This window comes from Coregonus clupeaformis, chromosome 16 (genome assembly GCF_020615455.1).
Source record: "Coregonus clupeaformis isolate EN_2021a chromosome 16, ASM2061545v1, whole genome shotgun sequence".
NCBI classification, from domain to species: Eukaryota; Metazoa; Chordata; class Actinopteri; order Salmoniformes; family Salmonidae; genus Coregonus; species Coregonus clupeaformis.
Window position 1 is genome coordinate 43,746,377 of NC_059207.1, and position 27,250 is coordinate 43,773,626.

Sequence of the window (27,250 nt, forward strand, 5' to 3'; positions counted from 1 at the left end):
CTCTCCCCCTCAGGTCCAAGGTGGACCAGATCCAGGACATCGTGACCGGGAACCCCACGGTCATCAAGATGGTGGTGAGCTTCAACCGCGGAGCCCGCGGTCACAACACACTGAGGCAGCTGCTGGCGCCTGTCATCAAGGAGATCATCGAGGACAAGGGCCTGGGCATCAACACCAACCCAGTGGATGTGTACAAGGCCTGGGTCAACCAGCTGGAGACCAACACTGGAGAGGCCAGGTGGGGGGCACACACACACTAGTGCTGAGTGATTAACCAACATTTCGGTTTATTTTCGGTTTTTAAATAACTAAACTCAGCAAAAAAAGAAACGTCCTCTCACTGTCAACTGCGTTTATTTTCAGCAAGCCTAACGTGTAAATATTTGTATGAACATAACAAGATTCAACAACTGAGACATAAACTGAACAAGTTCCACAGACATGTGACTAACAGAAATGGAATAATGTGTCCCTGAACAAAGGGGGGGTCAAAATCTAAAGTAACAGTCAGTATCTGGTGTGGCCACCAGCTGCATTAAGTACTGCAGTGCATCTACTCCTCATGGACTGCACCAGATTTGCCAGTTCTTGCTGTGAGATGTTACCCCACTCTTCCACCAAGGCACCTGCAAGTTCCCGGACATTACTGGGGAGAATGGCCCTAGCCCTCACCCTCCGATCCAACAGGTCCCAGACGTGCTCAATGGGATTGAGATCCAGGCTCTTCGCTGGCCATGGCAGAACACTGACATTCCTGTCTTGCAGGAAATCACGCACAGAACGAGCATTATGGCTGGTGGCATTGTCATGCTGGAGGGTCATGTCAGGATGAGCCTGCAGGAAGGGTACCACATGAGGGAGGAGGATGTCTTCCCTGTAACGCACAGCGTTGAGATTGCCTGCAATGACAACAAGCTCAGTCCGATGATGCTGTGACACACCGCCCCAAACCATGACGGACCCTCCACCTCCAAATCGATCCTGCTCCTGAGTACAGGCCTCCGTGTAACGCTCATTCCTTCGACGATAAACGCGAATCCGACCATCACCCCTGGTGAGATAAAACCGCGACTCGTCATTGAAGAGCACTTTTTGCCAGTCCTGTCTGGTCCAGCGACGGTGGGTTTGTGCCCATAGGCGACGTTGTTGCCGGTGATGTCTGGTGAGGACCTGTCTTACAACAGGCCTACAAGCCCTCAGTCCAGCCTTTCTCAGCCTATTGCGGACAGTCTGAGCACTGATGGAGGGATTGTGCGTTCCTGGTGTAACTCGGGCAGTTGTTGCCATCCTGTACCTGTCCCGCAGGTGTGATGTTCGGATGTACCGATCCTGTGCAGCTGTTGTTACACATGGTCTGCCACTGCGAGGACAATCAACTGTCCGTCCTGTCTCCCTGTAGCGCTGTCTGAGGCGTCTCACAGTACGGACATTGCAATTTATTGCTCTGGCCACATCTGCAGTCCTCATGCCTCCTTGCAGCATGCCTAAGGCACGTTCAAGCAGATGAGCAGGGACCCTGGGCATCTTTCTTTTGGTGTTTTTCAGAGTCAGTAGAAAGGCCGCTTTAGTGTCCTAAGTTTTCATAACTGTGACCTTAATTGCCTACCATCTGTAAGCTGTTAGTGTCTTAACGCCCGTTCCACAGGTGCATGTTCATGAATTGTTTAGGGTTCATTGAACAAGCATGGGAAACAGTGTTTAAACCCTTTACAATGAAGATCTGTGAAGTAATTTGGATTTTCACGAATTACCTTTGAAAGACAGTGTCCTGAAAAAGGGACGTTTCTTTTTTTGCTGAGTTTAGTTGACTGACGTCGGTTCAATTGTTATTTTTCTGTGCGCTCAACGCGCCGTGTGCCATTTCTCTAGAGAGATTTCGCTCTGGGACATGTTGTCCAACTCATCATAGTTAAGTGCAGAAAATGTGGCAATTAACTACAATGACCAGAATCCATTGGGGGCCGGCAGATGTGTTCTTATTATACCTCAGTGCCGCAGACAGACACGGAGAGGAAGAGCGATGGACACGAGAGGGATAGAGAGCGGTTGCTTAGGTGTTTCTCTACCCGAAAATACATCTAATTGATTGATAGTTGTTGTTTGGCAGTCTTAAAAGTATGCCTTATCTACTTTGAAGAACTACTGAAATAGAGATTTCGTAAGGCAGCTAGCCAGCTAGGCTAGCCTACCAGCCTGAAGGATGACTCTTTGGGGAGCACAGAGATAGATAGATGGCTGGCTGCTACTGCCTGAGCAGAGATGAGATGATGACTAGGAATAAAATAATAAGTCATCAAATAAAAAATTTAATATACACAAGAACTGAAATATTTTACCAAAGTAATGTATAGCTCAATTGGTAGAGCATGGCGCTTGTAACGCCAGGGTAGTGGGTTCGATCCCCGGGACCACCCATACCTAAACATTTATGCCCCATACCTAAACATTTATGCGCACATGACTGTAAGTCGCTTTGGATAAAAGCGTCTGCTAAATGGCATATTATTATATTATTATTAACAAGTGATATGCAGTAATGGGCAGTCACTACCATCATTGTGGTTTTATAAATAAAATAATAAAGTCGTCGTCATACTAAAAACATATGTAATATACACAACTAAAATATTTTCATTTGGTAAAGCAATGTGAATAAATTAGGCCTAATAAGTGATAGTAATGGGAAGTCACTACCATCAATTGTTTTACAGCATTGAACCCACATAGTGCATTTATTGTTAGCCCTGGGTTCAAATACTATTTAGGGTATTTCAATAACTTTCAAAGACATTTGGAAGTAAGTATTTAGATATGTTTTATTTGAAAATACACTTACTCAAATACACTCCCATGCATTTAACCCAGGCATTTGAAAATAGTATTTGAAAATACTTCAAATAGTAGGCTATTTATAGGAAATTATTTGAAAATACTTCCAATAGTCGGGCCACGTTATTTGAAAGTACTCAAATACACAGAAAATAAGTATTTTAAATAATCAAATACAATTAAGTACTGTATTTGAACCCAGGTCTGACACACACATGCACACACACACATACACACATTGACCTCACTGTTGTCCTGCCTCTCTCAGTAAACTGCCCTACGAGGTGACCCCGGACCAGGCCATGTCACACAAGGAAGTGCGCGCCAGGCTGGAGTCCTCCAGTCAGGCGCTGCGGACGGCCACAGACAAAGTGCTCAACTCCATCGTGTCATCACTGGATAACATCCCGTAAGTCTCAGGCCTTTTTGGAATTCTTTAAAAATACACACGTCTTTCTTTCCTTCCTTTTCTCTCTTGATGCAATCACTGATCTGACATCAGTAGTTCTGTAAAAGCTATGTAGCAGAACTCCAATAGTGATAGATCAGTGATCACTCCAAGGGAGGATGGAAGGATGCATTTTGAAGGTGAAGCTGTATGGGAACAGGACTAGACAACATCCTGTCAGTCTGGGCCAGGGCAGAAACCCAAACTGTCAGTGTGCGCCCCAAATGGCACCCTATGCACTATAAAGGGGACAGGGTGCCATTTGGTCTAAGGGGCAGTGGTCTAAGGCACTGCATCGCAGTGCTAGCTGTGCCACTAGAGATCCTGGTTCGAATCCAGGCTCTGTCGTAGCCGGCCGCGACCGGGAGATCCATGGGGCGGCGCACAATTGGCCCAGCGTCGTCCAGGGTAGGGGAGGGAATGGCCGGCAGGGATGTAGCTCAGTTGGTAGAGCATGACGTTTGCAACGGCCAGTATGAAAAAATAAAAAAATAATGTATGCACTCACTAACTGTAAGTCGCTCAGGATAAAAGCGTCTGCTAAAATGACTAAAATGTAAATTTGGGAGGCAACCATGTGGTGTGTTTATGGAAGGGTAAACAAAACCATGCTTATAGAGGGTTAGAAACCATCCATGTTGCTGGTTTAGACAACTGTTGACTCCACACTCTGCAGTGCTCAATTTACTCCATAGTGGGTCAACCATGGTATTATGTTATACAACAGACCAAACTACACCCCTCATTCTGAAATGGTCATGGTCCCCTGCATTTTATGTTATTGCTTCCTATCATTTGTGCATCAATTCACTGTGTTGTGTATCTATGTAATGCCTGTCAATTTTACATCATTTCCATGTTTTGTTTTGCATGTAGCTATGGCATGAGATACATTGCAAAGGTCCTGAAGCATTCCCTTCATGAAAAGTTCCCTGATGCTACAGAGGATGAGTTGTTGAAGGTATAAGACCTGAGTGTTACATGTTACATTAGATCTTTCCTTTGCTGTTCATATACCTTCCATGCATATTGCTGATATTGTTGTGGATATTGTTATGGTTCCTCTAGTGTTCACTGACACAATCGTCCCCATGCATATCATCCAGCTCCAGTTTGCACTGGTTAATACAGGTCCTTAGATATAACAGCCCTTTGGGAATCTATACAGCCACGTTTAACGGAGTGTGTCGGCTGTCAGATTGTAGGGAACCTGCTCTACTACCGCTACATGAACCCAGCCATAGTGGCTCCGGACGGCTTCGACATCATCGACATGTCAGCCGGAGGTCAGCTCCACTCTGACCAGCGTCGAAACCTGGGCTCCGTGGCCAAGATGCTGCAGCATGCCGCCGCCAACAAGCTGTTCGAGGGAGAGAATGCCCACATGACCTCCATGAATAACTACATCTCCCAGACCTACCAGAAGTTCAGGTGATAGTAAAGAACTACAACTCCCAAGCCTATTGGCTAACGTTCACTTTCACTCCGGATAGAACTGCTCATAGAGAGAAATGTTCCATCTAATAAAGCAGAAGGGAATCAGATAAGAAAAAGAGAGGGCTGTAGCAGTAAATGCTTGGGAGGTCACAGAAAGGTCAGAACAGGGTTAAGTTGACATGTGAGCGGAGGTGAGCCAGAGGTGAGCCAGGAGAAAGAGTCTGTGTGATAGTGCAGTGTCGGCAAGGAAAATGGGGTAGTGTGTCTTCACTCAAACTCAACATTAGAGACACACACACACACACACACAGAGAGAAAGGGACACAGGGTTGCGTTCCCAGAGTTCTCTGCCCCTCCCTCCAATCAGAATTGACTCATCTTTACTTGAAATCAGTTAGAACTCCAGTCACTGAAAACCACAACTGTCAATTTTCTTGAAGAAACCCTGATTCAACAGGATATGTTTAGTCTTTAAGCCGTTATGTTGATTTCAATATTATTTGTTGTTTTGGGCTAGATATCAGAAATATCTGGTTCCTTGTAAACTGATGATATTACTATTACCCATGTGTCCAGTTATCTTCGGAAATAACCTGAATGCTTTGATCCTGTCTTGCAGGGTGTTTTTCCAGGCTGCGTGTGACGTCCCCGAGCCAGAGGAGAAGTTTAACGTGGATGAGTACTCTGATATGGTGACTCTGAGCAAGCCTGTCATCTACATCTCTATAGATGAGATCATCAACACACACTCGGTACGCCCAGGCTATGGCTGCATCCCAAATGGCACCCCATTTCCTATATAGTGCACTAACTTTGACCAGAGCTCTATGGGCCCTGGTCAAAGGTAGTGCACTATATATGGAATAAGGTGCCATTTGGGATGTGACCTAGGACTCTACTGCCCCTCTCTGGAACCAAAGGAACTCTCTCCCTCCTTTTTTCTCCTTGTCTCCTTCATCTTCCCCTCTTTCTCCCCTTCTCTTATCTCCATATCCTGGGTAAGGGAGTGGTAATGGTGACAGATCTCTCGTGTAGAACGGAGGACATCAGAGGTTCTAGACGCCTCAGATGAGAGGTCTTTATCTGTCTACCGATAAAGAGAGGGATGGAGGGCTGAGCGTGATCTAGAAAAACAGGGCTGACCTCATAAACTGTTATCTCACACTGAGCTTACATACATCTTGAGCTGGAGAGGCCTAGGGTTGGAGAAGAGCGTGTCTAGTAGATAACACAAAAGTGTTGTGTGTGTGTCCTAGCTAGTGTTAACCATGTGTGTGTCCTAGCTAGTGTTAACCATGTTGTGTGTGTGTCCTAGCTAGTGTTAACCATGTTGTGTGTGTCCTAGCTAGTGTTAACCATGTTGTGTGTCCTAGCTAGTGTTAATGATGTTGTGTGTGTCCTAGCTAGTGTTAACCGTGTTGTGTGTGTGTGTCCTAGCTAGTGTTAACCGTGTTGTGTGTGTGTGTCCTAGCTAGTGTTAACCGTGTTGTGTGTGTGTCCTAGCTAGTGTTAACCATGTTGTGTGTGTGTCCTAGCTAGTGTTAACCATGTTGTGTGTGTGTGTCCTAGCTAGTGTTAACCGTGTTGTGTGTGTGTGTGTGTCCTAGCTAGTGTTAACCATGTTGTGTGTGTGTGTCCTAGCTAGTGTTAACCATGTTGTGTGTGTGTCCTAGCTAGTGTTAACCATGTTGTGTGTGTGTCCTAGCTAGTGTTAACCATGTTGTGTGTGTGTGTGTCCTAGCTAGTGTTAACCATGTTGTGTGTGTGTGTGTCCTAGCTAGTGTTAACCATGTTGTGTGTGTGTGTGTGTGTGTCCTAGCTAGTGTTAACCATGTTGTGTGTGTCCTAGCTAGTGTTAACCATGTTGTGTGTGTGTGTGTGTGTGTGTGTGTCCTAGCTAGTGTTAACCATGTTGTGTGTGTCCTAGCTAGTGTTAACCATGTTGTGTGTGTGTCCTAGCTAGTGTTAACCATGTTGTGTGTGTGTCCTAGCTAGTGTTAACCATGTTGTGTGTCCTAGCTGGTGTTGGAGCACCTGGAGGCCATCTCCCCCGACCACAATGACCTGCTGCATGAGCTGCTGGAGGACCTGGGGGACGCGCCTGATGTGGAGGCACTGCTGGGTACCACAGACACCACCACACTATACCTCTTGCACTCCACAGTTCCTCCCAAACATTAAGAAACACCCGGCATTATAAGTTACAAGATCCATTTACAGGGCAGAATCCTAATTTGTGATACGCATGTTTTACAAAAACGTCTGTATAAATCATGTAAGGTTTCTACAAACAGTCTCAGAATGAGTCCGGAAGCTGCCTGCAGGGAGAGCTAAGCATGTTTGTCTTTTCTCAAGGTGAAGGAGCCGTGGATCCTAACAATCCCAACAAGGAGAGCACCCTGAGTCAGCTGGCTAAGACGGAGATCTCCCTCACACTCACCAACAAGTTTGAGCTGCTGGAGGGAGATGACAAGGACACGAAAGGCCTGATGATGAAGTAAGACATTGGATGAGTCCCAAATGGTCCACAATGCACTGGGGCAGAAAACAGGAAGTGTGTTTGAGTGGTGTCATGCCCTACTGCAGGGTCAGGGAATGGGACAACGGGACAGTGGCATGTCCATTGTGTGTGTGTTAACATAGCAAGATGTTTGCTCTCCCCCTGAGCCCAGTGCAAAGCAGAGGCCAGAGCTCAACACTGCCATTTTATTTTCAAACCAAATCAACAACACTTAAATGTTTGAGGAGAGCTACGCTGTTTAGTTGAAATTTCATTAAAATCCTGTTTAGTTGAAATTACATTATAATCCTCTCTCTCTCGCTCTCTCTCAGGACTAAGAAGCTGATAGTAGATGTGATCAGGATGCAGCCAGGAGACACTCTCCCAGAGACCCTGGAGACCCCAGCCTCTGCCCTCCAGGTGATGTCATCATCATGACCCCTATACCAGCCCAGCCAACCACACACCTCAAATAGCCTACTTCTCTATCAAAGTGGTTTTATTTTCATGCTTTTCCCTTTGTGCCGTGCCGGGGTGGGAAAGACTAGTCATGCTAACTTTCCTTTCTGTTTTTGTGTGTCTGCCTCTCTTCCTACCTGTGCTGTCCTGTGCTGTCCTGTGCTGTGGTGCAGGAGTGTGAGCATGCTAAGTTGGTGGCACTGCGTGCGGTGCAGGACGCCCAGACCCCAGAGGGGCTGAAGAGCAGCCAGGCGGTGCTGGAGGACAGACAGCTGCCTCTAGAGCAGAAGAAGAGGAAGATCCTCCGCAACCTCCGAACCCTGGAGCAGGCTGGCCTCGTCACCGCTAGCAACAAGTACCAGGACCTCATCAATGACATCTCCAAGGTACGAACACACACGCGCGCAAACACACACAAGCACAGAGACACATGCACACTGATGCCCTTCAGAGTTTGTGTCGTAGATAACCAATTTAACCAATCATGTCCCTTCTGTGTGTGATTGACAGGACATTCGTTACCAGAGACGCTACAGACAGAGGAGGAAGGCGGAGCTGGTGAAGCTCCAGCAGACACTGAGTGCGCTCAACTCCAAGACAGCATTCTATCAGGACCAGACCAACTACTACGATACTTACATCAAGACCTGCCTCGACAACCTCAACAGGAAGTGAGTGTTCCCTACAAAACCCATCCCTCGCCGCTAATCATAAGTCGAAGTTCATCTGAACTTCAAGTCAACAAGGATCTAGAGATAGAAAGGAGGGATTGGTTTGGAATTGGGCCATATAGGCTAGTTTTGAAATACATTGTCATTGCTGTTGTCATTGAAGTTTGATCATGGCCCCATTCAAGACATGATGTGTGAGGTATGTATGTTTGTGTGACTTCCATGGGTGTGTCTTATCTGGTGTGTGTGTGTGTGTGTCCATAGGAACGCGCGGCGGTCCATCAAGCTAGACAGGAAAGTGGAGGAGAAGGGCAGTAAGAAGTGGAAGCATCAGTCTCTGAAGTACACGGCGGCCCGACTGCACGAGAAGGGAGTGATCCTGGAGATAGAGGGGCTGCAGACCAACCAGTGAGTGGCTGGTCCTAGCTAGCTTAGCATTGTGCAGTGACATCAGCTTTCCGAAACCGGAGTAGTATTCATTTGTACACACTATTTCAAACCGTAGCAAAATGTTATGCAACGGGGAAACTTTTTACAACAAACAGCTATGGTTTTGTGATTTGAGGTAGTGTGTGGTTGACTTGGAGTATAGACGGGTGTGTTGTTTAGCAACAAAACTGATGCGTGCACATCTTCGGGGCGAAACAGAGGAGGTTGCCTTAGAATCATAGGACTATATTGTAAACTATATTTCGTATGCAAATGTTTATTGAAAACATACTGTAAATACATTTGCACAATAAGCATTTGTTGTCTCTCAAATATATTGTTACAGTTGTTAGTTAGCTAGCTAGCAAATTCTTGCCATATTATCATAGACATGACATCAGTCAAAACACCTCAAAACAAGACATGGTATCAAGAACAAGATACAACTGAAACAAGCGACCTACGATTCCCCACATGGCAGCTTCTTGTCATTGTTGCTAGCGATCTGACCGTTTAGAATCATAACAGCAGATGTCCTTCCTGAAGTGAGTTGGTACCATACTAGGTCTCGGGTATTGTGGTAGTCAAGGGAACATTCTCCAATACTTACACAAAGGCATGAGTCTTTCATAGCTTTCACCAATCAGATCAGTGATATCTGGAAATAAAGGGAGGAAGGAAGGATGCATTGGTAAAGAATTGGGATGGGGACAAGGGCAGGTGTTTGATGTGAGGAGTGAGCTGTGTCAGCTCTGTGTGAGATAGGGAGGAAGGAACAACCTCATTAAGGGACATTGTCCATACAGACGCCCACCGTGTTCTGTCTCTCTCTCTGTCTTTTTTGCTCTATTCCCCACTCTCTTCTTCACTTTCTCTCTCCCTCTCTCTCTCCATCTCTCTGAACACTTGCTCCTGTCCTTCCTGTTTTGGCCAGGCTGTTCAAGCTAGAGTGGCGCTGAGGAGAGCCAAAGTCAGCTCCTGTGGCTCATCACTGCTCTGGGAGTTCCAGGCCATGTCAAAGAGGAAACCGAGAGCTAGTATCTAGAAGACATCGCTATGTCCTCTTTAAAGCCAGTTAAACACACAACACTATGGCCCAATATCGTCAAAGCATTTCAGAAAATAAACAAGGTGGAAACTTTTTGAGAAAATTGGATATCTAAGCTTTATATTTCTGATCAAAAATCAAGTCTGTCTGACATTGTGACCTGCAGACAATAGCAGGACTAGAGTTGATCATTATTTTACATTTACATTTTACATTTTAGTCATTTAGCAGACGCTCTTATCCAGAGCGATTTACAGGAGCAATTAGGGTTAAGTGCCTTGCTCAAGGGCACATTGACAGATTTTTCACCTAGTCGGCTCGGGGATTAGAACCAGCGACCTTTCGGTTACTGGCACTACGCTCTTAACGACTAAGCTACGCCCTCCGCCCATCTGTCTGTATCCTGTCTTTTCATTTGACTCATTAATTCAATCCCATGTTTTTGTCTTTTCTCTCAGGTTAAAAAATGTCATGTTTGACATCTCTCCCAGTGAGGAAGTTGGGGACTTTGAGGTGAAGGCCAAGTTTATGGGAGTTGAGATGGAAAAGGTCCAACTCCATTTCCAGGTGATGCTTTTCCCCAAAATTATGACGACTCATGGTTTTCAAGGCTCCTCACTCAGTCATGCTGACAGACTGATAGTTCCCTGTCCCTGTCTGTTGACTGTTTGTGTCTCTGTCTGTTGTCTCTGTCCCCGTCTAGGACCTCCTCCAGCCATAGTTCCATAATTATTTAAAAATATATATATTTTATCTATGACCGTAGTACCATAGTTGACTGTCTGATGTCTCTGTCCCTGTCTGTTGACTATCTGTGTCACTGTCCCTGTCTAGGACCTGCTCCAGCTGCAGTACGAGGGAGTGGCGGTGATGAAGATGTTTGACAAGGCCAAAGTCAACGTCAACCTGCTCATCTTCCTCCTCAACAAGAAGTTCTATGGAAAATGAGGGATTATTAAACCAAAGATGGAGGGGGAAAGATGGTGGGCATACGTGTGAAAGGATTGTGTGCCTTGTGACAAAGCAACAATTGGGATAGGACGTTTGAATGGTGCGTAACGTGTTCTGTATGTCTGACTGACCATCCTCAGGCTGGTGAGCCACACACACTGATTTGATTAATCACTTTATACCAAAATGAAGGTCACATTGAAATGTTACATCTGTTGCTTAATTATTTTTTATTTTTTTATGTTCAGTTTTCCACTGGGTAATTAATTGTACATGGAATATATTTTTCAAAAGTATATTATAATGACATTTACATTTGATATGTAGAAGTTATATACAGTGCATTCAGAAAGTATTCAGACCCTTGACTTTTTCCACATTTTGTTACTTTACAGCCTTATTCTAAAATTAATTAAATTGTTTTTTCCCCCCTCATCAATCTACACACAACAGCCCGTAATGACAAAGCAAAAACAGGTTTTTAGAAATGTTTGCTAATTTATAAAAAATGTTTTAACTGAAATAAACATTTACATAAGTATTCAGACTCTTTACTCAGTACTTTGTTGAAGCACCTTTGGCAGCGATTACAGCCTTGAGTCTTCTTGGGTATGTATACACCTGTATTTGGCCACTCAAGGACATTGAGACTTGTCCTGAAGCAACTCCTGTGTTGCCTTGGCTGTGTGCTTAGGGTCGTTGACCTGTTGGAAGGTGACCCTTCGCCCTAGTCTGAGGTCCTGAGAACTCTTGAGCAGGTTTTTTTTTTAGTCATTTAGCAGACACTCTTATCCAGATCGACTTACAGGAGCAATTAGGGTTAAGTGCCTTGCTCAAGGGCACATCGTCAGATATTTCACCTAGTCGGCTCGGGGATTAGAAGCACCGACCTTTCGGTTACTGGCACAACGCTCTTAACCACTAAGCTACCTGCCGCCCCTTTTCATCAAGGATCTCTCTGTACTTTGCTCTGTTCATCTTTCCCTCGATCCTGACTAGTCTCCCAGTCCCTTCCGCTGAAAAACATCCCCACAGCACAATGCTGCCACCACCATGCTTCACCGTAGGGATGGTGCCAGGTTTCCTCCAGACGTGACACTTAGCATTCAGGCCAAAGAGTTCAATTGTTGATTTCATTAGACCAGAAAATCTTGTTTCTCATGGTCTGAGAGTCTTTAGGTGCCTTTTGGCAAACTCCAAGCGGGCTGTCATGTTTCTTTTCCTGAGGAAGTGGCTTCCGTCTGGCCACTTTACCACTAAGCCCTGATTGGTGGAGTGCTGCAGAGATGGTTGTCCTTCTGGAAGGTTCTCCCATCTCCACTGAGGAGCTCTGTCAGAGTCACCATCGGGTTCATGGTCACCTCCCTGACCAAGGCCCTTCTCCCCAGATTGCCCAGTTTGGCCGGGCGGCCAGCTCTAGGAAGAGTCTTGGTGGTTCCAAACTTCTTCCATTTAAGAATGATGGAGGCCACTGTGTTCTTCGGTACCTTCAATGCTGCAGGCATTTTTTGGTACCCTTCCCCAGATCTGTGCCTCAACACAATCCTGTCTCTGAGTTCTATGGACAATTTTGCTCTGACATGCACTGTCAACTGTGGGACCTTGTATAGACAGGTGTGTGCCTTTCCAAATCATGTCCAATCAATTGAATTTACCACAGGTGGACTCCAATCAAATTGTAGAAACATCAAGGATGATCAATGGAAACAGAATGCACCTGAGCGCAATTTCGAGTCTCATAGCAAAGGGTCTGAAAACGTATGCAAGTAAGGTATTTCTGTTTTCTAAAAACCTGTTTTCGTTTTATCATTATGGGGTACTGTGTGTAGATTGATGAGGAAAACATAACATTTTAGGCTGTAAAGTAACAAAATGTGGAAAAAGACAAGGGGTCTGAATACTTTACGAATGCACTGTAAGGAAACACCACATTGTTATTGTCAAAAAAAGAAAGTATGTTTTTTTGTTTAAAAAAAGTATGTTTGGACAATGCACTACTGCCTAATGGTCAGAATGGGAGTTTAGACCGCAACATTCCATGTCCAGCTATAGCCAGCATGGATTTAAGTAGTTAACCAGTGCCTTTTTAATCCACATACAGTACATTGGGAAGCTGTGCCTCTTTTAAAGACTATTAATTAACAGTTATTCGTCCTAGTTTCACTGCTTTTTAAACAGATTGTACTGTCAAGTATAAATTAAAATAATTTCAAATGTTTTAATGAGGTTAAATCAAAATATCTGTATATGATTTGCTTGTTTGTTATAACAACTAACACTCAGTACTATAAGAAAATTATTTAAAAAGATAATTGTTTGGTCATTATAAATAATAAAGAATGATTCGTTTTTTAACTGTCAAACCCAACATGTATTTTAATTGGTTCTAAACGCTGACCATTAAGAAGGCCGACTGGAGTTTCCCCTCACACTTTTGCCTGCATAGTCAATTTAGGAGAACAGTAAATTACAGCCATGGTTTATTGGTTGTTAGACGTTTTGCTCTCCAAACTTCAGCCTATGCCACACAATGATATGTAAAATGTCTTTAGTTGTTTTGCTTCAGTGTTTATTTTCATAGAACAGTTAAACATTGAAGTTATGATACAAAAAAATTACATGAGGAAAATATTGACCCTTATGCTGATGCATTTAAACTGTTTTACGCAGCACTTTGGGTTTTGAAATGTGACATGGAATTTGCATTATGCATTGTCTGGAAAATAACACTTCACAGATAATGTGTTTTATGCGCAAACCAAAACAGATTTTCTGTTCCGAGTTGTCAACATGAACAACGCTGTTTCATACGTTGTCGCATCGATGTACAGAATTTAGAAAAAAAAAGTTTGTATATTGTCAACATATGAACTAATCCTCGGACTCAAACTGCTACTTGCAGGCTATATCCACGGGTTTTCCAATGCCGTTTTCCCGCAGAGGGCGCATAGACAGCAGCGGCAATGAGTTATGACCAGTGGTGTAAAGTATTTGAAGTGTTTTTACTTAAAGTACTACTTAAGTAGTTTTGGGTGGTATCTGTACTTTACTATTGATATTTTTGACAACTTTTACTTCACTACATTCCTATAGAAAATGTACATTTTACTCGATACATTTTCCCTGAGACCCGAAAGTACTCAATACATTAGGAACTAGCAGGACAGGAAACTGGTCCAATTAAAGCACTCCTCAAGAGATGATCCCTGTTCACTCTACTGCCTCTGATCTGGCGGATCAACTCGCTAAACACATACTCATTTGTAAATGATGTCTGTGTTGGAGTGTGCCCCTGGCTATCCATAAATTAAAATAACAAGGAAATTGTGCTGTCATTTTGCTTAATATAAGGAATGTGAAATGATTTATATTTTTATACTACAGTATATTTTAGCAATTACATTTTATTTTGATACATACAATACCGGTCAAGTTTTAGAACACCTACTCATTCAAGGGTTTTTCTTTATTTTTACTATTTTCTATATTGTAGAATAATAGTGAAGACATCAAAACTATGAAATAACACATATGGAATCATGCAGTAACCAAAAAAAGTGTTAAACAAATATATTTTATATTTGAGATTCTTCAAATAGCCACCCTTTGCCTTGATGACAGCTTTGCACACTCTTGGCATTCTCTCAACCAGCTTCACCTGGAATGTTTTTCTAACAGTCTTGAATGAGTTTCCACATATGCTTAGCACTTGTTGGCTGCTTTTCCTTCACTCTGTGGTCCGACTCATCCCAAACCATCTCAATTTGGTTGAGGTCGGGGGATTGTGGAGGCCAGGTCATCTGATGCAGCACTCCATCACTCTCCTTCTTGGTAAAATAGAATGTGTTGGGTCATTGTCCTGTTGAAAAACAAGTGATAGTCCCGCTAAGCCCAAACCAGATGGGATGGCGTATCGCTGCAGAATGCTGTGGTAGCCATGCTGGTTAAGTGTACCTTGAATTCTAAATAAATCAGACAGTGTCATCAGCAAAGCACCCCCACACCATAACACCTCCTCCTCCATGCTTTACGGTGGGAAATACACATGCGGAGATCAGCTGTTCACCCACATCGCGTCTCACAAGGACAATGGCGGTTGGAACCAGAAATCTCCAATTTGGACTCCAGACCAAAGGACAGATTTCCACCAGTCTAATGTCCATTGCTTGTGTTTCTTGGCCCAAGCAAGTCTCTTCTTCTTATTGGTGTCCTTTAGTAGTGGTTTCTTTGCGGCAATTCAACCATGAAGGCCTGATTCACACAGTCCCCTCTGAACAGTTGATGTTGAGATGTGTCTGTTACTTGAACTCTGTGAAGCATTTATTTGGGCTGCAATTTCTGAGGCTGGTAACTAATGAACTTATCCTCTGCAGCAGAGGTAACTGTGTCTTCCATTCCTGTGGCGGTCCTCATGAGAGCCAGTTTCATCATAGTGCTTGATGGTTTTTGTGACTGCACTTGAAGAAACTTTCAAAGTTCTTGAAATGTTCTGTATTGACTGACCTTCATGTCTTAAAGTAATGATGGACTGTCGTTTCTCTTTGCTTATTTGAGCTGTTCTTGCCATAATATGGACTTGGTCTTTTACCAAATAGCATACAGCCATGCAATCTCCATAGACAAACATTGGCAGTAGAATGGCCCGTACTGAAGAGGTCAGTGACTTTCAATGTGGCACCGTCATAGAATGCCACCTTTCCAACAAGTCAGTTCATCACATTTCTGCCCTGCTAGAGCTGCCCTGGTCAACGCGAAGTGGTAGGCCACAGAAGCTCACAGAACGGGACCGCCGAGTGCTGAAGCGCGTAAAAATCTTCTTCTGTCCTCGGTTGCAACACTCACTACAGAGTTACAAACTGCATTTGGATATAGCAGCAAAGTTGGGACCAACTCCATATTAATGCCCATGATTTTGGAATGAAATGTTTGATGAGCAGGTGTTTTGAAAACATAACGTCCAAAAAAAGTGGTCTCTTGGACCAGCACAATCACCACAGGACACCATTATATACTTTGCGCATAGGGACAGGGTAAGTTGTGCTGCCTTGGGGTAAGTGGGTAATGGTGCTGGTAGGTTTAATTAATGGAATGGGGGTGTGGTATATTGTATATCTTAAATGCATGCTTACATTCAAATATAGACTGTTCAATATCACTTACCCTTCCAATTGTCTGGGACCGGGATGTTGTTTGGATGTGCAAATTCATAGGCAAGTTCTCTGCATTTGAAGCCCATGAAACTGTTCCTCTAACTTCTTGATATGTTTAGCAAGCTCAGATTCCATGTCATCAGATAAGACCTTGTGTGCCTCTCCTACTCTAAGCCTCTCTTTCACACAGTTACATGTTCGTTAGATTTTTTTGGTCAATGAAGAGTGTCAAAAAAAAAATCATCCCTTGCTTCTGCGCAAATGGACTTCTTCCCTTCTCACACTTCCTTGGCTGCTCTCTCAAGAACCTTAAGGGGGGCTAGAGACCCCTGCTTGTTTTACATTTGTATACACGGGACATGAGGATGTATTCTCAGTAACAATACAAATGAACAAAATTGGGTTCATATGCATGACACATAGCAAAAATACTATGAATATTAGGCATAAAACAGACTAAATGTGATCATCCATTGTACAGTGAGGGAAAAAAGTATTTGATCCCCTGCTGATTTTGTACGTTTTCCCACTGACAAAGAAATGATCAGTCTATAATTTTAATGGTAGGTTTATTTGAACTGTGAGAGACAGAATAACAACACAAAAATCCAGAAAAACGCATGTCAAAAATGTTATAAATTGATTTGCATTTTAATGAGGGAAATAAGTATTTGACCCCCTCTCAATCAGAAAGATGTCTGGCTCCCAGTTGTCTTTTATACAGGTAACGAGCTGAGATTAGGAGCACACTCTTAAAGGGAGTGCTCCTAATCTCAACGTGTTACCTGTATAAAATACACCTGTCCACAGAAGCAATCAATCAATCAGATTCCAAACTCTCCACCATGGCCAATACCAAAGAGCTCTCCAAGGATGTCAGGGACAAGATTGTAGACCTACACAAGGCTGGAATGGGCTACAAGACCCTCGCCAAGCAGCTTGGTGAGAAGGTGACAACAGTTGGTGCGATTATTCGCAAATGGAAGAAACACAAAATAACTGTCAATCATCCTCGGCCTGGGGCTCCATGCAAGATCTCACCTCGTGGAGTTGCAATGATCATGAGAACGGTGAGGAATCAGCCCAGAACTATACGGGAGGATCTTGTCAATGATCTCAAGGCAGCTGGGACCATAGTCACCAAGAAAACAATTGGTAACACACTACACCGCGAAGGACTGAAATCCTGCAGCGCCCGCAAGGTCCCCCTGCTCAAGAAAGCACATATACAGGCCCGTCTGAAGTTTGCCAATGAACATCTGAATGATTCAGAGGAGAACTGGGTGAAAGTGTTGTGGTCAGATGAGACCAAAATCGAGCTCTTTGGCATCAACTCAACTTACCGTGTTTGGAGGAGGAGGAATGCTGCCTATGACCCCAAGAACACCATCCCCACCGTCAAACATGGAGGTGGAAACATTATGCTTTGGGGGTGTTTTTCTGCTAAGGGGACAGGACAACTTCACCGCATCAAAGGGACGATGGACGGGGCCATGTCCCGTCAAATCTTGGGTGTGAACCTCCTTCCCTCAGCCAGGGCATTGAAAATGGGTCGTGGATGGGTATTCCAGCATGACAATGACCCAAAACACACGGCCAAGGCAACAAAGGAGTGGCTCAAGAAGAAGCACATTAAGGTCCTGGAGTGGCCTAGCCAGTCTCCAGACCTTAATCCCATAGAAAATCTGTGGAGGGAGCTGAAGGTTCGAGTTGCCAAACGTCAGCCTCAAAACCTTAATGACTTGGAGAAGATCTGCAAAGAGGAGTGGGACAAAATCTCTCCCGAGATGTGTGCAAACCTGGTGGCCAACTACATTTACATTTAAGTCATTTAGCAGACGCTCTTATCCAGAGCGACTTACAGTTAGTGCATACATTTTTATACTGGCCCCCCGTGGGAATCGAACCCACAACCCTGGTGTTGCAAGCGCCATGCTCTACCAACTGAGCTACAGGAGGCCTACTACAAGAAACGTCTGCCAACAAGGGTTTTCCCACCAAGTACTAAGTCATGTTTTGCAGAGGGGTCAAATACTTATTTCCCTCATTAAAATGCAAATCAATTTATAACAACATTTTTTATGTGTTTTTCTGGATTTTTTTGTTGTTATTCTGTCTCTCACTGTTCAAATAAACCTACCATTAAAATTATAGACTGATCATGTCTTTGTCAGTGGGCAAACGTACAAAATCAGCAGGGGATCAAATACTTTTTTCCCTCACTGTATGGTGGCCATTGGCTCAACTTACATTTTTACATTTTAGTCATTTAGCAGATGCTCTTATCCAGAGCGTCCATACATTATTTTTATTTTTAATGTTATTTTTTATTTTTTCATACCCCCCGTGGGAATCGAACCCACAACCCTGGCGTTGCAAACGCCATGCTCTACGAACTGAGCTACATCCCCTGCCAGCCATTCCCTCCCCTACCCTAGACGACGCTGTGCCAATTGTGCGCCGCCCCATGGGTCTCCCGGTCGCGGCCGGCTACAACAGAGCCTGGATTCGAACCAGGATCTCTAGTGGCACAGCTAGCACTGCGATGCAGTGGCTTAGACCACTACGCCACTCACCCCACGCCACTCACAACTGCGCCACTTACCCCATGGCAAACATTTTGACTATGTTACCCAACACAGCTTGGATGCACTTTGCTAAGTTTAGGATGCACTTTGCTAGGTTTAGGACCTCATGTTGTAGCTTATAGAACAATCTTAAAAGTATCTACTTTGGTTTAGATACAAGCATCATGAAACCTATAACACATTCATTTCACTTTGTACAAATATTTTTTTGGGGACCTAACTTTACAAACTCCATGAAATGATGACCGCTTCTTAAATATTTGGTCACATGATTCATTTTGTGTATGGTTTCCTAGAAACAAGGGGTGGCTAAACTAACGCTTTGGCTCAACTTACCCCACTCTACCCCTACACTTAATTGTCTGCTGTGGCTTGCTTGCTATATCACTACCAGCTTTAAATGTTTACAGTGAGGCGTGTGTTGCACACCATGAAGTTACGGTTTCTCATCCAGCCATTAATTAGGCACTTTGTACACATGTTTACGTAATGTAATATGTTACTCAGCTCCCATTGTCTGTCTCCTCAGACTCAACCTGAGGCCGTTTGCAGCGTTCTTCCTTTCGGTGGCTGACAACCCCATCGACTACCCAGGGCTGAACTTACAGGAGGGCAGTGGCTCAGGGATGGGCCAGGAGCCTATGAGGAAGCAAGAGCACGGCCCTCGCCACTCCACGAAGATCATCATCTCCCCGAGGAGACCCGCAGCTTCCTCCAGGAAGCCGGCGGTGATCTACATCCTGAACCTGGCCAGTGCCAACCTGCTCTTCGCCCTGCTGCTCCCATTCAGGATCTCCTACCATTTCCATGGCAACGACTGGCTCTACGCTGCCTTCATGTGTCGTCTGGTGACGGCAGCCTTATACTGCAACATGTACTGCTCCGTCCTACTCATGATGTGCATCAGCATCAACCGCTTCCCGGCCGTGGTCTACCCCATGGACTCTCTTACCTGGCATAGTCCTCAGACGGCCGTTGTGATCTGTGGGGTCATGCGGCTATTGGCAATGGGAGGAGTGACCCCCACCTCCTCTCCAGACAGACCATCCACCTCCCGGACATGGGCATCACCACCTGCCACGACATGCAGGACTAAGACAAGCTCCGTGCCTACTACCTCTACTTCGTCCCCATCTACTCCTCCATCTTCTTCTTCATCCCTCTGGTGTTCACCGCCGTGTGCTACGTCCGCATCATGCAGGCCCTGACCGTGGCCAACATGGAGAACCACTCCAGGAAGACGCGGGCGGTGGTGATGGCAGTGACGGTGCTGGTGGTGTTTGGCCTGCTTCACCCCCACCAATGTCCCTCTCCTGGTGCACTACCTCAAGCTGGCCCATGGACACAGCGGCAGCTCCTACCAGGCCTACCTGTCCGTGTGTGGGCAGCCTCAGCTGCTGCCTGGACCCCTCATCTACTACTCTGGTTCATGCCAGAGACAGGCGGCAGCCCCTATTTTGAAAGTTCTATATCTTGAAAACTTGATTGCTGACATGCAAAACATTTTGGGACCGTATCAACGGTGGACTAATGAAACACATTTTTTAGTGGAATTTTCCTTTAACTCACTTCTCAATATAGCCCAAGTAACCTAGATGTGTACAGGAAGTTTTCCATTGTACAGCCAGTGTTACATTTTATTCAGATCTTATAACTTCAAAGGAAAAAAGTTACAAGGTTGAATGTCTTTATTTAAATGTATTTGTTTGAACAGTCATATTTTGTTATATAAGATACCTTGAACTGTTATCAAATAAACAGTAAAAAGACATGAAAACAGTTCATTGGTTAAAACATTAGCATTTTTTAACATTACATGGTAATATCACAGCACATAGAACTTGTCATGTGTATGTAAGACATTATTTAAAGACGCATATACAGTATATGTAAGACATAATTTAAAGTGCATGGAAGTACGAGTGGTATTTGGTTAGTGGTTATGGGATCAAAGTTCCACTAAAGGGAGGTTTCGTTGGGCAACACAGTGAGGTTCTCTTGTTCACTTCGTCGTCTTCTCTTCCTCTGTAGTCTTCTCTTCCTCTGTAGCCTTCTCTTCCTCCGTAGTCTTCTCTTCCTCTGTAGTCTTCTCTTCCTCTGTAGTCTTCTCTTCCTCTGTAGTCTTCTCTTCCTCTGTAGTCTTCTCTTCCTCTGTAGTCTTCTCTTCCTCTGTAGCCTTCTCTTCCTCTGTAGTCTTCGCCTCCTCCGTAGCCTGCTTCTCCTCCATAATCTCCTCCTCCACCACCTTCTCCTTGTCATCAGGGCACAGCTCTGAAATACAGAGAGAAAGTGTGAGGATATTCAGTGGCGACCCATCATTCAGGGCAAAAAAAGTAAAATTGCATGTTATTTGGCCATTAATACATGTCACACATCAGTTTGCAAACAATGTAAAAAAAAAAATATATATATGTCATTGAATTAATAAAGCCGCATACAAACATGGTCTCTTTTTTGCTTTCTCATGTAAGGCAGCTCTTGTTGGCTGGTCCTCACTACATATTCGTCGCCAAACCCACTGGCTCCAGGTCATCTATAAATCACTGCTAGGCAAATCCCCGCCTTATTTTAGCTCATTGGTCACCATAGCAACACCCACTCATAGTATGCGCTCCAGCAGGTATATCTCACTGGTCATCCCCAAAGCCAACACCTCCTTTGGCCGCCATTCCTTCCAGTTCTCTGCTGCCAATGACTGGAACGAACTGCAAACATCTCTGAAGCTGGAGATTCTTATCTCCCTCACTATCTTTAAGCATCAGTTGTCAGAGCAGCTTACCAATCACTGCACCTGTACACAGCCCATCTGTAATTAGCCCACCCAACTACCTCATCCCCATATTGTTATTTATTTTGCTAATTTGCACCCCAGTATCTCTATTTGCACATCTATCATTCCAGTGTTAATACTAAAACTTACTACATTTGCACACACTATATATAGATTTTCTATTGTGTTATTGACTATACGTTTCGTTTACCCCATATGTAACTCTGTGTTGTTTTTATCGCACTGCTTTGCTTTATCTTGGCCAGGTCGCAGTTGTAAATGAGAACTTGTTCTCAACTGGCTTACCTGGTTAAATAAATAATAAATTAATTAACATTAAAATAGTGCAATTAATGTATTGTTTAGTGTTGTGTTGTGTAGTGGCTTTGCTGGCATGCATCTACATGTTTTGGGATAAAACTGAGGATATTATGGATGTACCACTTCTCAGTGTCACAGGGATGCTGGCCTGTGTTTACTTCAATGCTTCCCACAGTTGTGTCAAGTTGGCTGGATGTCCTTTGGGTGGTGGACCATTCTTGATACACACGGGAAACTGTTGAGCATGAAAAACCCAGCAGCGTTGCAGTTCTTGACACAAACCGGTATGCCTGGCCTGGCACCTAATGCCATACCTTGTTCAAAGGCACTTACATTTTTTGTCTTGCCCATTCACCCTCTGAATGGCACACATACACAATCCATGTCTCAGTTGTCTCAAGGCTTACAAATCCTTCTTTAACCTGTCTCCTCCCCTTCATCTACACTGATTTGAAGTGGATTTAACAAGTGACATCAATAAGGGATCATAGCTTTCACCTGGATTCACCTGGCCAATCTATGTCATGGAAGTGATTTATATGCTCAGTGTATATTATGCTAGTGATGTCTCCCCCTTGTGGTTTTGCATGATTCTGTCACAGTGAAGCAGTAGTCCATGGTTGGCCTGTGATAACGGCCATTGTCATTGGTCTTTGCAGTAGGCCTAATTGCAACTCAGCTCTTAAAGGCCCAATGCAGCCATCGTTATCTCAATATTAAAATAATTTCTGGGTAACAATTAAGAACCTTGCTGTAATAGTGCTGTAATAGTGTATGTAATCTGAAAACTAGCTGTTATTGGCAGAGAGGTTTGGAACTCTTTGTTATTGGTTTATATTAACAAAACTCCACCCATGCAAAACCTGCTGATAAGAAAGCCCTTTGTAAATTGTATTTTCAACCAGCAACTATCAGGAAATAACACTGTTCAAATTTCTTCACACTTTTACAGTGTTAGTTTCATCAGCTGTTGTACAATATTATACAAAACACAGAAAGAACTGAATTTTGACTGCATTGGGCCTTTAAAGATGCTGAAAACAATATGAGCCTGTATTTCTATGGAACTAGATCCTGACAATGGAATGGCCATCGTTTTCTCTGTCTGCACAAGATACATTTAAATAGGAACTTGTGACTGCTCATATGATTTAACTTCCCTCAAACACACAAGTTTCACCTTTTGTAGATTTTTCAGCATCTATAAAAGATGAGGAGGAGGAGGAGCAAAGAGAACCCCTGACCTGTTTTTCCATCGTAGGTCTGATGTTTCTCTGGGAAGTTCAGACACTCTGCCTGTTTCTTATAGGTGTCCAGGTATGTGGGATCCATTTTCCCTGTCCTTGCTGAGAGTCGAGCGAGAGAGAGAGAGAGAGAGAGAGAGAGGCTGATGAGCTGACCTACAGTATCTTGCTTGTGTAATATTTTAGGGCTGGTAACAGACAACAGATGGCTCATCTTCCATTAAGTCTTCCAAAGCAATGCATATATCTCACTGGTTCTGAAATAGTGACTGATCCCTTTGACAGAAAGATACTGTTTCAACACCTTATTGATGTAGGGTCAACTCCAGGCTTTCACAATGCTTTGTCTGTAGTATAGCATGCCTAAACTGCTACTATTTATCAACGTCAATAAGTGGGGGGTAGCCTGATCCCAGATCTGTATGTGCTTAAGCCAACTCCTCTGACTATCGTTGTCATGCCATACATTTTGCACATGACACTGAACCAAACCAGCAGTTAGGAGTTGGTTAAAGCACATCCAGATGGGTCCAGACAATTTTGGGGATGGACTTACTCAAATCAATTGATTGATTGATTGATTGATTGGACTTACTGAACAGGAGCAGGTATCTGCCAGTGATGTCTCCATTACGAGATGTGTCTGACCATAGCAGGCAGTTAGGGCAGGTCTCCAGGTACTGGCCTTTGTGTTCAGACAAATGAACTGTGGGAGCCACAAAATAAAATAGAATGCCTTATTATCCATTATGATTAGGACATTTGGTAACGCTTTTTTTTTGTCCTGCTTCAACTGTTACAGTACATGCATACTACCATGAATTCAACACACTTGGTAAGTACCTTCTACCAAATGGCAGGTTACTTTTTGGTGCTTGTTTCAGTGACTACCAAATAAATTATTAGGCAATTATAATGTTGCTACATGTTTACCATGTCATTTCCAAGTACCAGAAAAATTTCGGACTGTAAAATAAAGTAACAGTACATTTTATTTGTATCTTTACAGGCACATGATGACATACAGGGAAGACATAACATGGCATAATGACAAGGCAATACACACAATAAATAGGAAAGTGGATAAAGCCCCTCTCTTATTGAGCAGCTAATGTTTTCATCACTTAGATGTAGAGCACTAGCCAGGTTGCCAGATTGTTTCTGCTTCAGCCAACTTGCTCCTTTGTCGATGTCCTATTTTGCATAACAACGCCAGAGGAGGGTGTTGGCTAAAGCACAGACAAATATGGCAACCAGGCTAGTAGAGCACAAGTCACTTACTGTGAACTGTGGAAGTGGTGCCGGAGATGGTAGCATGTGTTTTACCCACGACGCATTTGCCATCACTGATGGATATTTAGGAAAACGTGTTAGCATATAGTATGATTAATTGCTTAGGTGCCAATTTGAAACATTGTCTTTGCTTTCAGAGAAAGGTGAAATTAAATGTCTACCATTGCACATACTTTCCTGATATTTACTAAAGCCAATTCCAAATTACTATGACATTCATTAAAGTCTGCATTCATATCCACAACATAGCCAGACTTACATGCGGTCTCCCCATCTTAGGGTGACTACTTTATGGTCAGATGTAGCCGACAGGTCTATCCAGGAGCTTTTCAGAGTCCCCAAAGCATTTTGGAAGAATAAATGATCTGCAGACCCCATCACATACACCCATTTGCCATAGAGCTGCCAGTCACAGACAAGGAAAAACACATGAGTTTCATACCATCTAATTGCAGCATCCTTAACCCAATTTGGACCATTTGAAGTTGGAAGAAACACATGGGTAGTATAGTAAAAAACAAAACAAAAAAACATAGGTGTTATGGATTAACATCCTCTGCCTTATCATGGATGTACAGTTACCTATACAACAGAACACACAGGGTTTTCTTTAATGGAAGCCTCTTTAATACAAATTTGGTTGATCGTGGAGTACCACAGGGCAGCCGGCTTGGACCATTATTATTTTCGGTGTTTACTAATGACCTTCCACTGACCTTGAATAAAGCCTGTGTGTCTATGTACGCTGATGACTCAACAGTATACACGTCGGTTGCAACAGTAAAATAAATAACTGACACCGTTAACATAGCGCTCCAGTCAGTTTTAGAATGGGTAACTAGCAATAAGCTGGTGCTAAATATCTTAAAAACTAAAAGCATACTTTTTGGGATAAATCACTCACACAACCCTAGTCCTCATCTGGATCTATTATTGAATAATGTGGCTATTGAGGAAGTTGAAGAGACTAAACTGCTGGGTGTCACCCTAGATGACAAGCTATCATGGTCAAAACATATCGACTCAACGGTTACTAAAATGGGATGAGGTCTGTCTATGATAAGGCGTTGCTCTGCTTTCTTTATCTCTCGAGTGGCGCAGCGGTCTAAGGCACTGCATCTCAGTGCTTGAGGCGTCATTACAGACCCCCTGGTTCGATTCCAGGCTGTATCACATCCGGCCGTGATTGGGAGTCCCAAAGGGTGGCGCACAATTGGCCCAGCGTCGTCCGGGTTTGGCCGGTGTAGGCCGTCATTGTAAATTAGAATTTGTTCTTAACTGACTTGCCTAGTTAAATAAAGGTTAAAAATAAAATAAAAAATGATCTCAGTCAACCAGACCCTAGTTTTGTCACACCTGGACTACTGTCCAGTTGTGTAGTCAGGTGCGGCAAAGACGGAAATAGGCAAATTGCAGTTGGTCCAAAACAGAGGAGCACGTATTGCACTTAGATGTACACGGAGGACGAATGACATGCATGTCAATCTCTCCTGGCTCAAAGTTGAGGAGAGATCGACTGCATCACTATTGGTCTTTGTGCGAGGTGTTGAAGGTACCGAACTGTTTGTTCAAGCAGTTGGCACACAGTTCAGACACTCATCGGTATCACACAAGACATGCAACCAGAGGTCTCTTCACAGTCCCCAGGTCCAGAACAGAGGCTGGGAAACACACAGTATTAATAGAGCCGTGACTACATGGAACTCTCTGCCACCCCAGGTAACTCAAGCTAGCAATAAAACCTGATTCAAAGAACAGATAAAATAGCACTTTACGGCACGACGAGAACTGTGAAGAGACACAGACATTATTATGCATTTTGTACTGTATTTTGCATTGCATTATGTATGTGATACGTGGTTGGGATATGACTGTGATATGTGGTTGTCTCGCCTGGCTATCTTAAGATGAATGCACTAACTGTGGGTCGCTCTGGATGGGAGCGTCTGCTGAATGGTTAAATTGAAATGTAAATGTAGTGCTATGTATGTTCTTTATTTTATTTGTTGCGTTTCCTGTTTTGGACCCCAGGAAGAGTAATTGGGGATCCTAATAAATACAAAAATACTGTCCAAAACAGTGAAAAATAAATGGCTGTGTCTTAGGCACCCTATTCCCCAGTCTTTGGCTCCGGCCAAAGTAGTTTTGCCGGATAGGGAGTAGGGTGTCATCTGAGAAAAATTGATTAGGTTCAAAATATAATATTTAGTATTATGATCACAACTTACCTCGGTATGGTCCTCCAGTACCAGGGGTTTGACCAGTTCTTTACAGTCCGGTGCAGATGCCGCACTTAGAGAGGCTAGAGCCAGGAGAGCTACAACCAGCTGAACAGCCATCGAGAGAGATGGAGCAGAGACACTGAGGACGATCGTACAGTACAACCAGAGCAGAACACCTCTACTGCTGGGGCATATGCCTCCCAGAGGCTTAGACAAAAACACTGTTGCATAAGGGGCAATGTGGAGGAGGAGGAGGAGGAGGAGGAAGAGGGGAGGTTTTAAACATGCTTCAATGGGTAAATGGAGGGCTAAATCAGCATTCATATCCAGACTTGTCTTATATAACTCTGAATAGATGTCCCCTCCCTGACTGAGTAGGCACCATCTATTAGCTAGGGACCAGAGCACTCTAAATAGAAGCTTCTGTTTGGGACTATTGTCCTTGAATGAATTCAAAGCCTGGATACCAGCTAAATGATAACATCCACAGTATGGTGAAAAGGGCCTCTCTCACTTGCTTTTGTTTGAAGTAACTTTTGTTACAACAAGTAGGAACAAGCTAAATAATTAATTAAATTATCAATAGCATGTACATTGTGTCTGGTTTGGAATAGGACTACAGTAAAAACAACATAGCAGGATGAAGAGGGAGGCAGCCCTTGGTTTGGTGTATGTGCACATGGATTCTGTGCATATGAGGTCTTACACTTTCTCATGAGTTACCTGGCAACCAACTGCCTTAATCCCAAAACAAAAGAGCTTCTCTTTGAAATGTTTTGTTGTGCCCTAGCTTTTGTCTCATTTGGCATAAAGATGTAACAATATGCTGACCACTAGGAACCAATAAATAAATGCAGGGTGAGGGCTACATGGAAACTTTGAATGAAATA

The 27,250-nt window shown here is 43.8% G+C and overlaps 2 protein-coding genes and 1 pseudogene across 3 annotated transcripts in view; 2 read left to right on the forward strand and 1 right to left on the reverse strand.

The window, feature by feature from the left end:
- The window catches only part of iqgap2 (IQ motif containing GTPase activating protein 2), an 86,253-nt gene extending 75,103 nt beyond the window's left edge, over window positions 1-11,150 (forward strand). For both annotated transcript variants that reach the window (XM_041901239.2, XM_041901240.2), the window contains exons 26-38: window positions 14-238; window positions 3,098-3,238; window positions 4,154-4,238; window positions 4,476-4,708; window positions 5,334-5,466; window positions 6,734-6,836; window positions 7,070-7,211; window positions 7,547-7,634; window positions 7,847-8,059; window positions 8,184-8,344; window positions 8,609-8,752; window positions 10,280-10,388; window positions 10,656-11,150. In XM_041901239.2, the coding sequence (XP_041757173.2) occupies window positions 14-238; window positions 3,098-3,238; window positions 4,154-4,238; window positions 4,476-4,708; window positions 5,334-5,466; window positions 6,734-6,836; window positions 7,070-7,211; window positions 7,547-7,634; window positions 7,847-8,059; window positions 8,184-8,344; window positions 8,609-8,752; window positions 10,280-10,388; window positions 10,656-10,769 (1,891 nt within the window). In that variant the 3' untranslated portion in view covers window positions 10,770-11,150. The remainder of the gene's footprint in view (window positions 1-13; window positions 239-3,097; window positions 3,239-4,153; window positions 4,239-4,475; window positions 4,709-5,333; window positions 5,467-6,733; window positions 6,837-7,069; window positions 7,212-7,546; window positions 7,635-7,846; window positions 8,060-8,183; window positions 8,345-8,608; window positions 8,753-10,279; window positions 10,389-10,655) is intronic.
- A 7,656-nt stretch (window positions 11,151-18,806) lies between these two features.
- Window positions 18,807-20,105, forward strand: LOC121584962 (annotated as a pseudogene).
- A 78-nt stretch (window positions 20,106-20,183) lies between these two features.
- LOC121584963 lies at window positions 20,184-26,567 on the reverse strand. The gene is made up of 6 exons (XM_041901241.2): window positions 26,367-26,567; window positions 24,398-24,540; window positions 24,127-24,191; window positions 23,441-23,551; window positions 22,846-22,947; window positions 20,184-20,781 (listed from the first exon to the last, which is right to left on the reverse strand). The coding sequence occupies exons 1-6, from the start codon at window positions 26,475-26,477 to the stop codon at window positions 20,513-20,515; spliced, it is 801 nt and encodes a 266-aa protein (XP_041757175.2). The 5' UTR covers window positions 26,478-26,567; the 3' UTR covers window positions 20,184-20,512.
- Window positions 26,568-27,250: the final 683 nt, after the last annotated feature.

Bases quoted from the DNA above. Each gene is read 5' to 3' on its own strand.
- LOC121584963 (XM_041901241.2), bottom strand. From the start codon at position 26,477: ATGGCTGTTCAGCTGGTTGTAGCTCTCCTGGCTCTAGCCTCTCTAAGT. The intron at 23,552-24,126 runs GTAAGTGACTTG...TGGCTCCCACAG, and splicing joins CACCACTTCCACAGTTCACA to TTCATTTGTCTGAACACAAA. The intron at 22,948-23,440 runs GTAAGTCCAATC...CTCGACTCTCAG, and splicing joins CAGATACCTGCTCCTGTTCA to CAAGGACAGGGAAAATGGAT.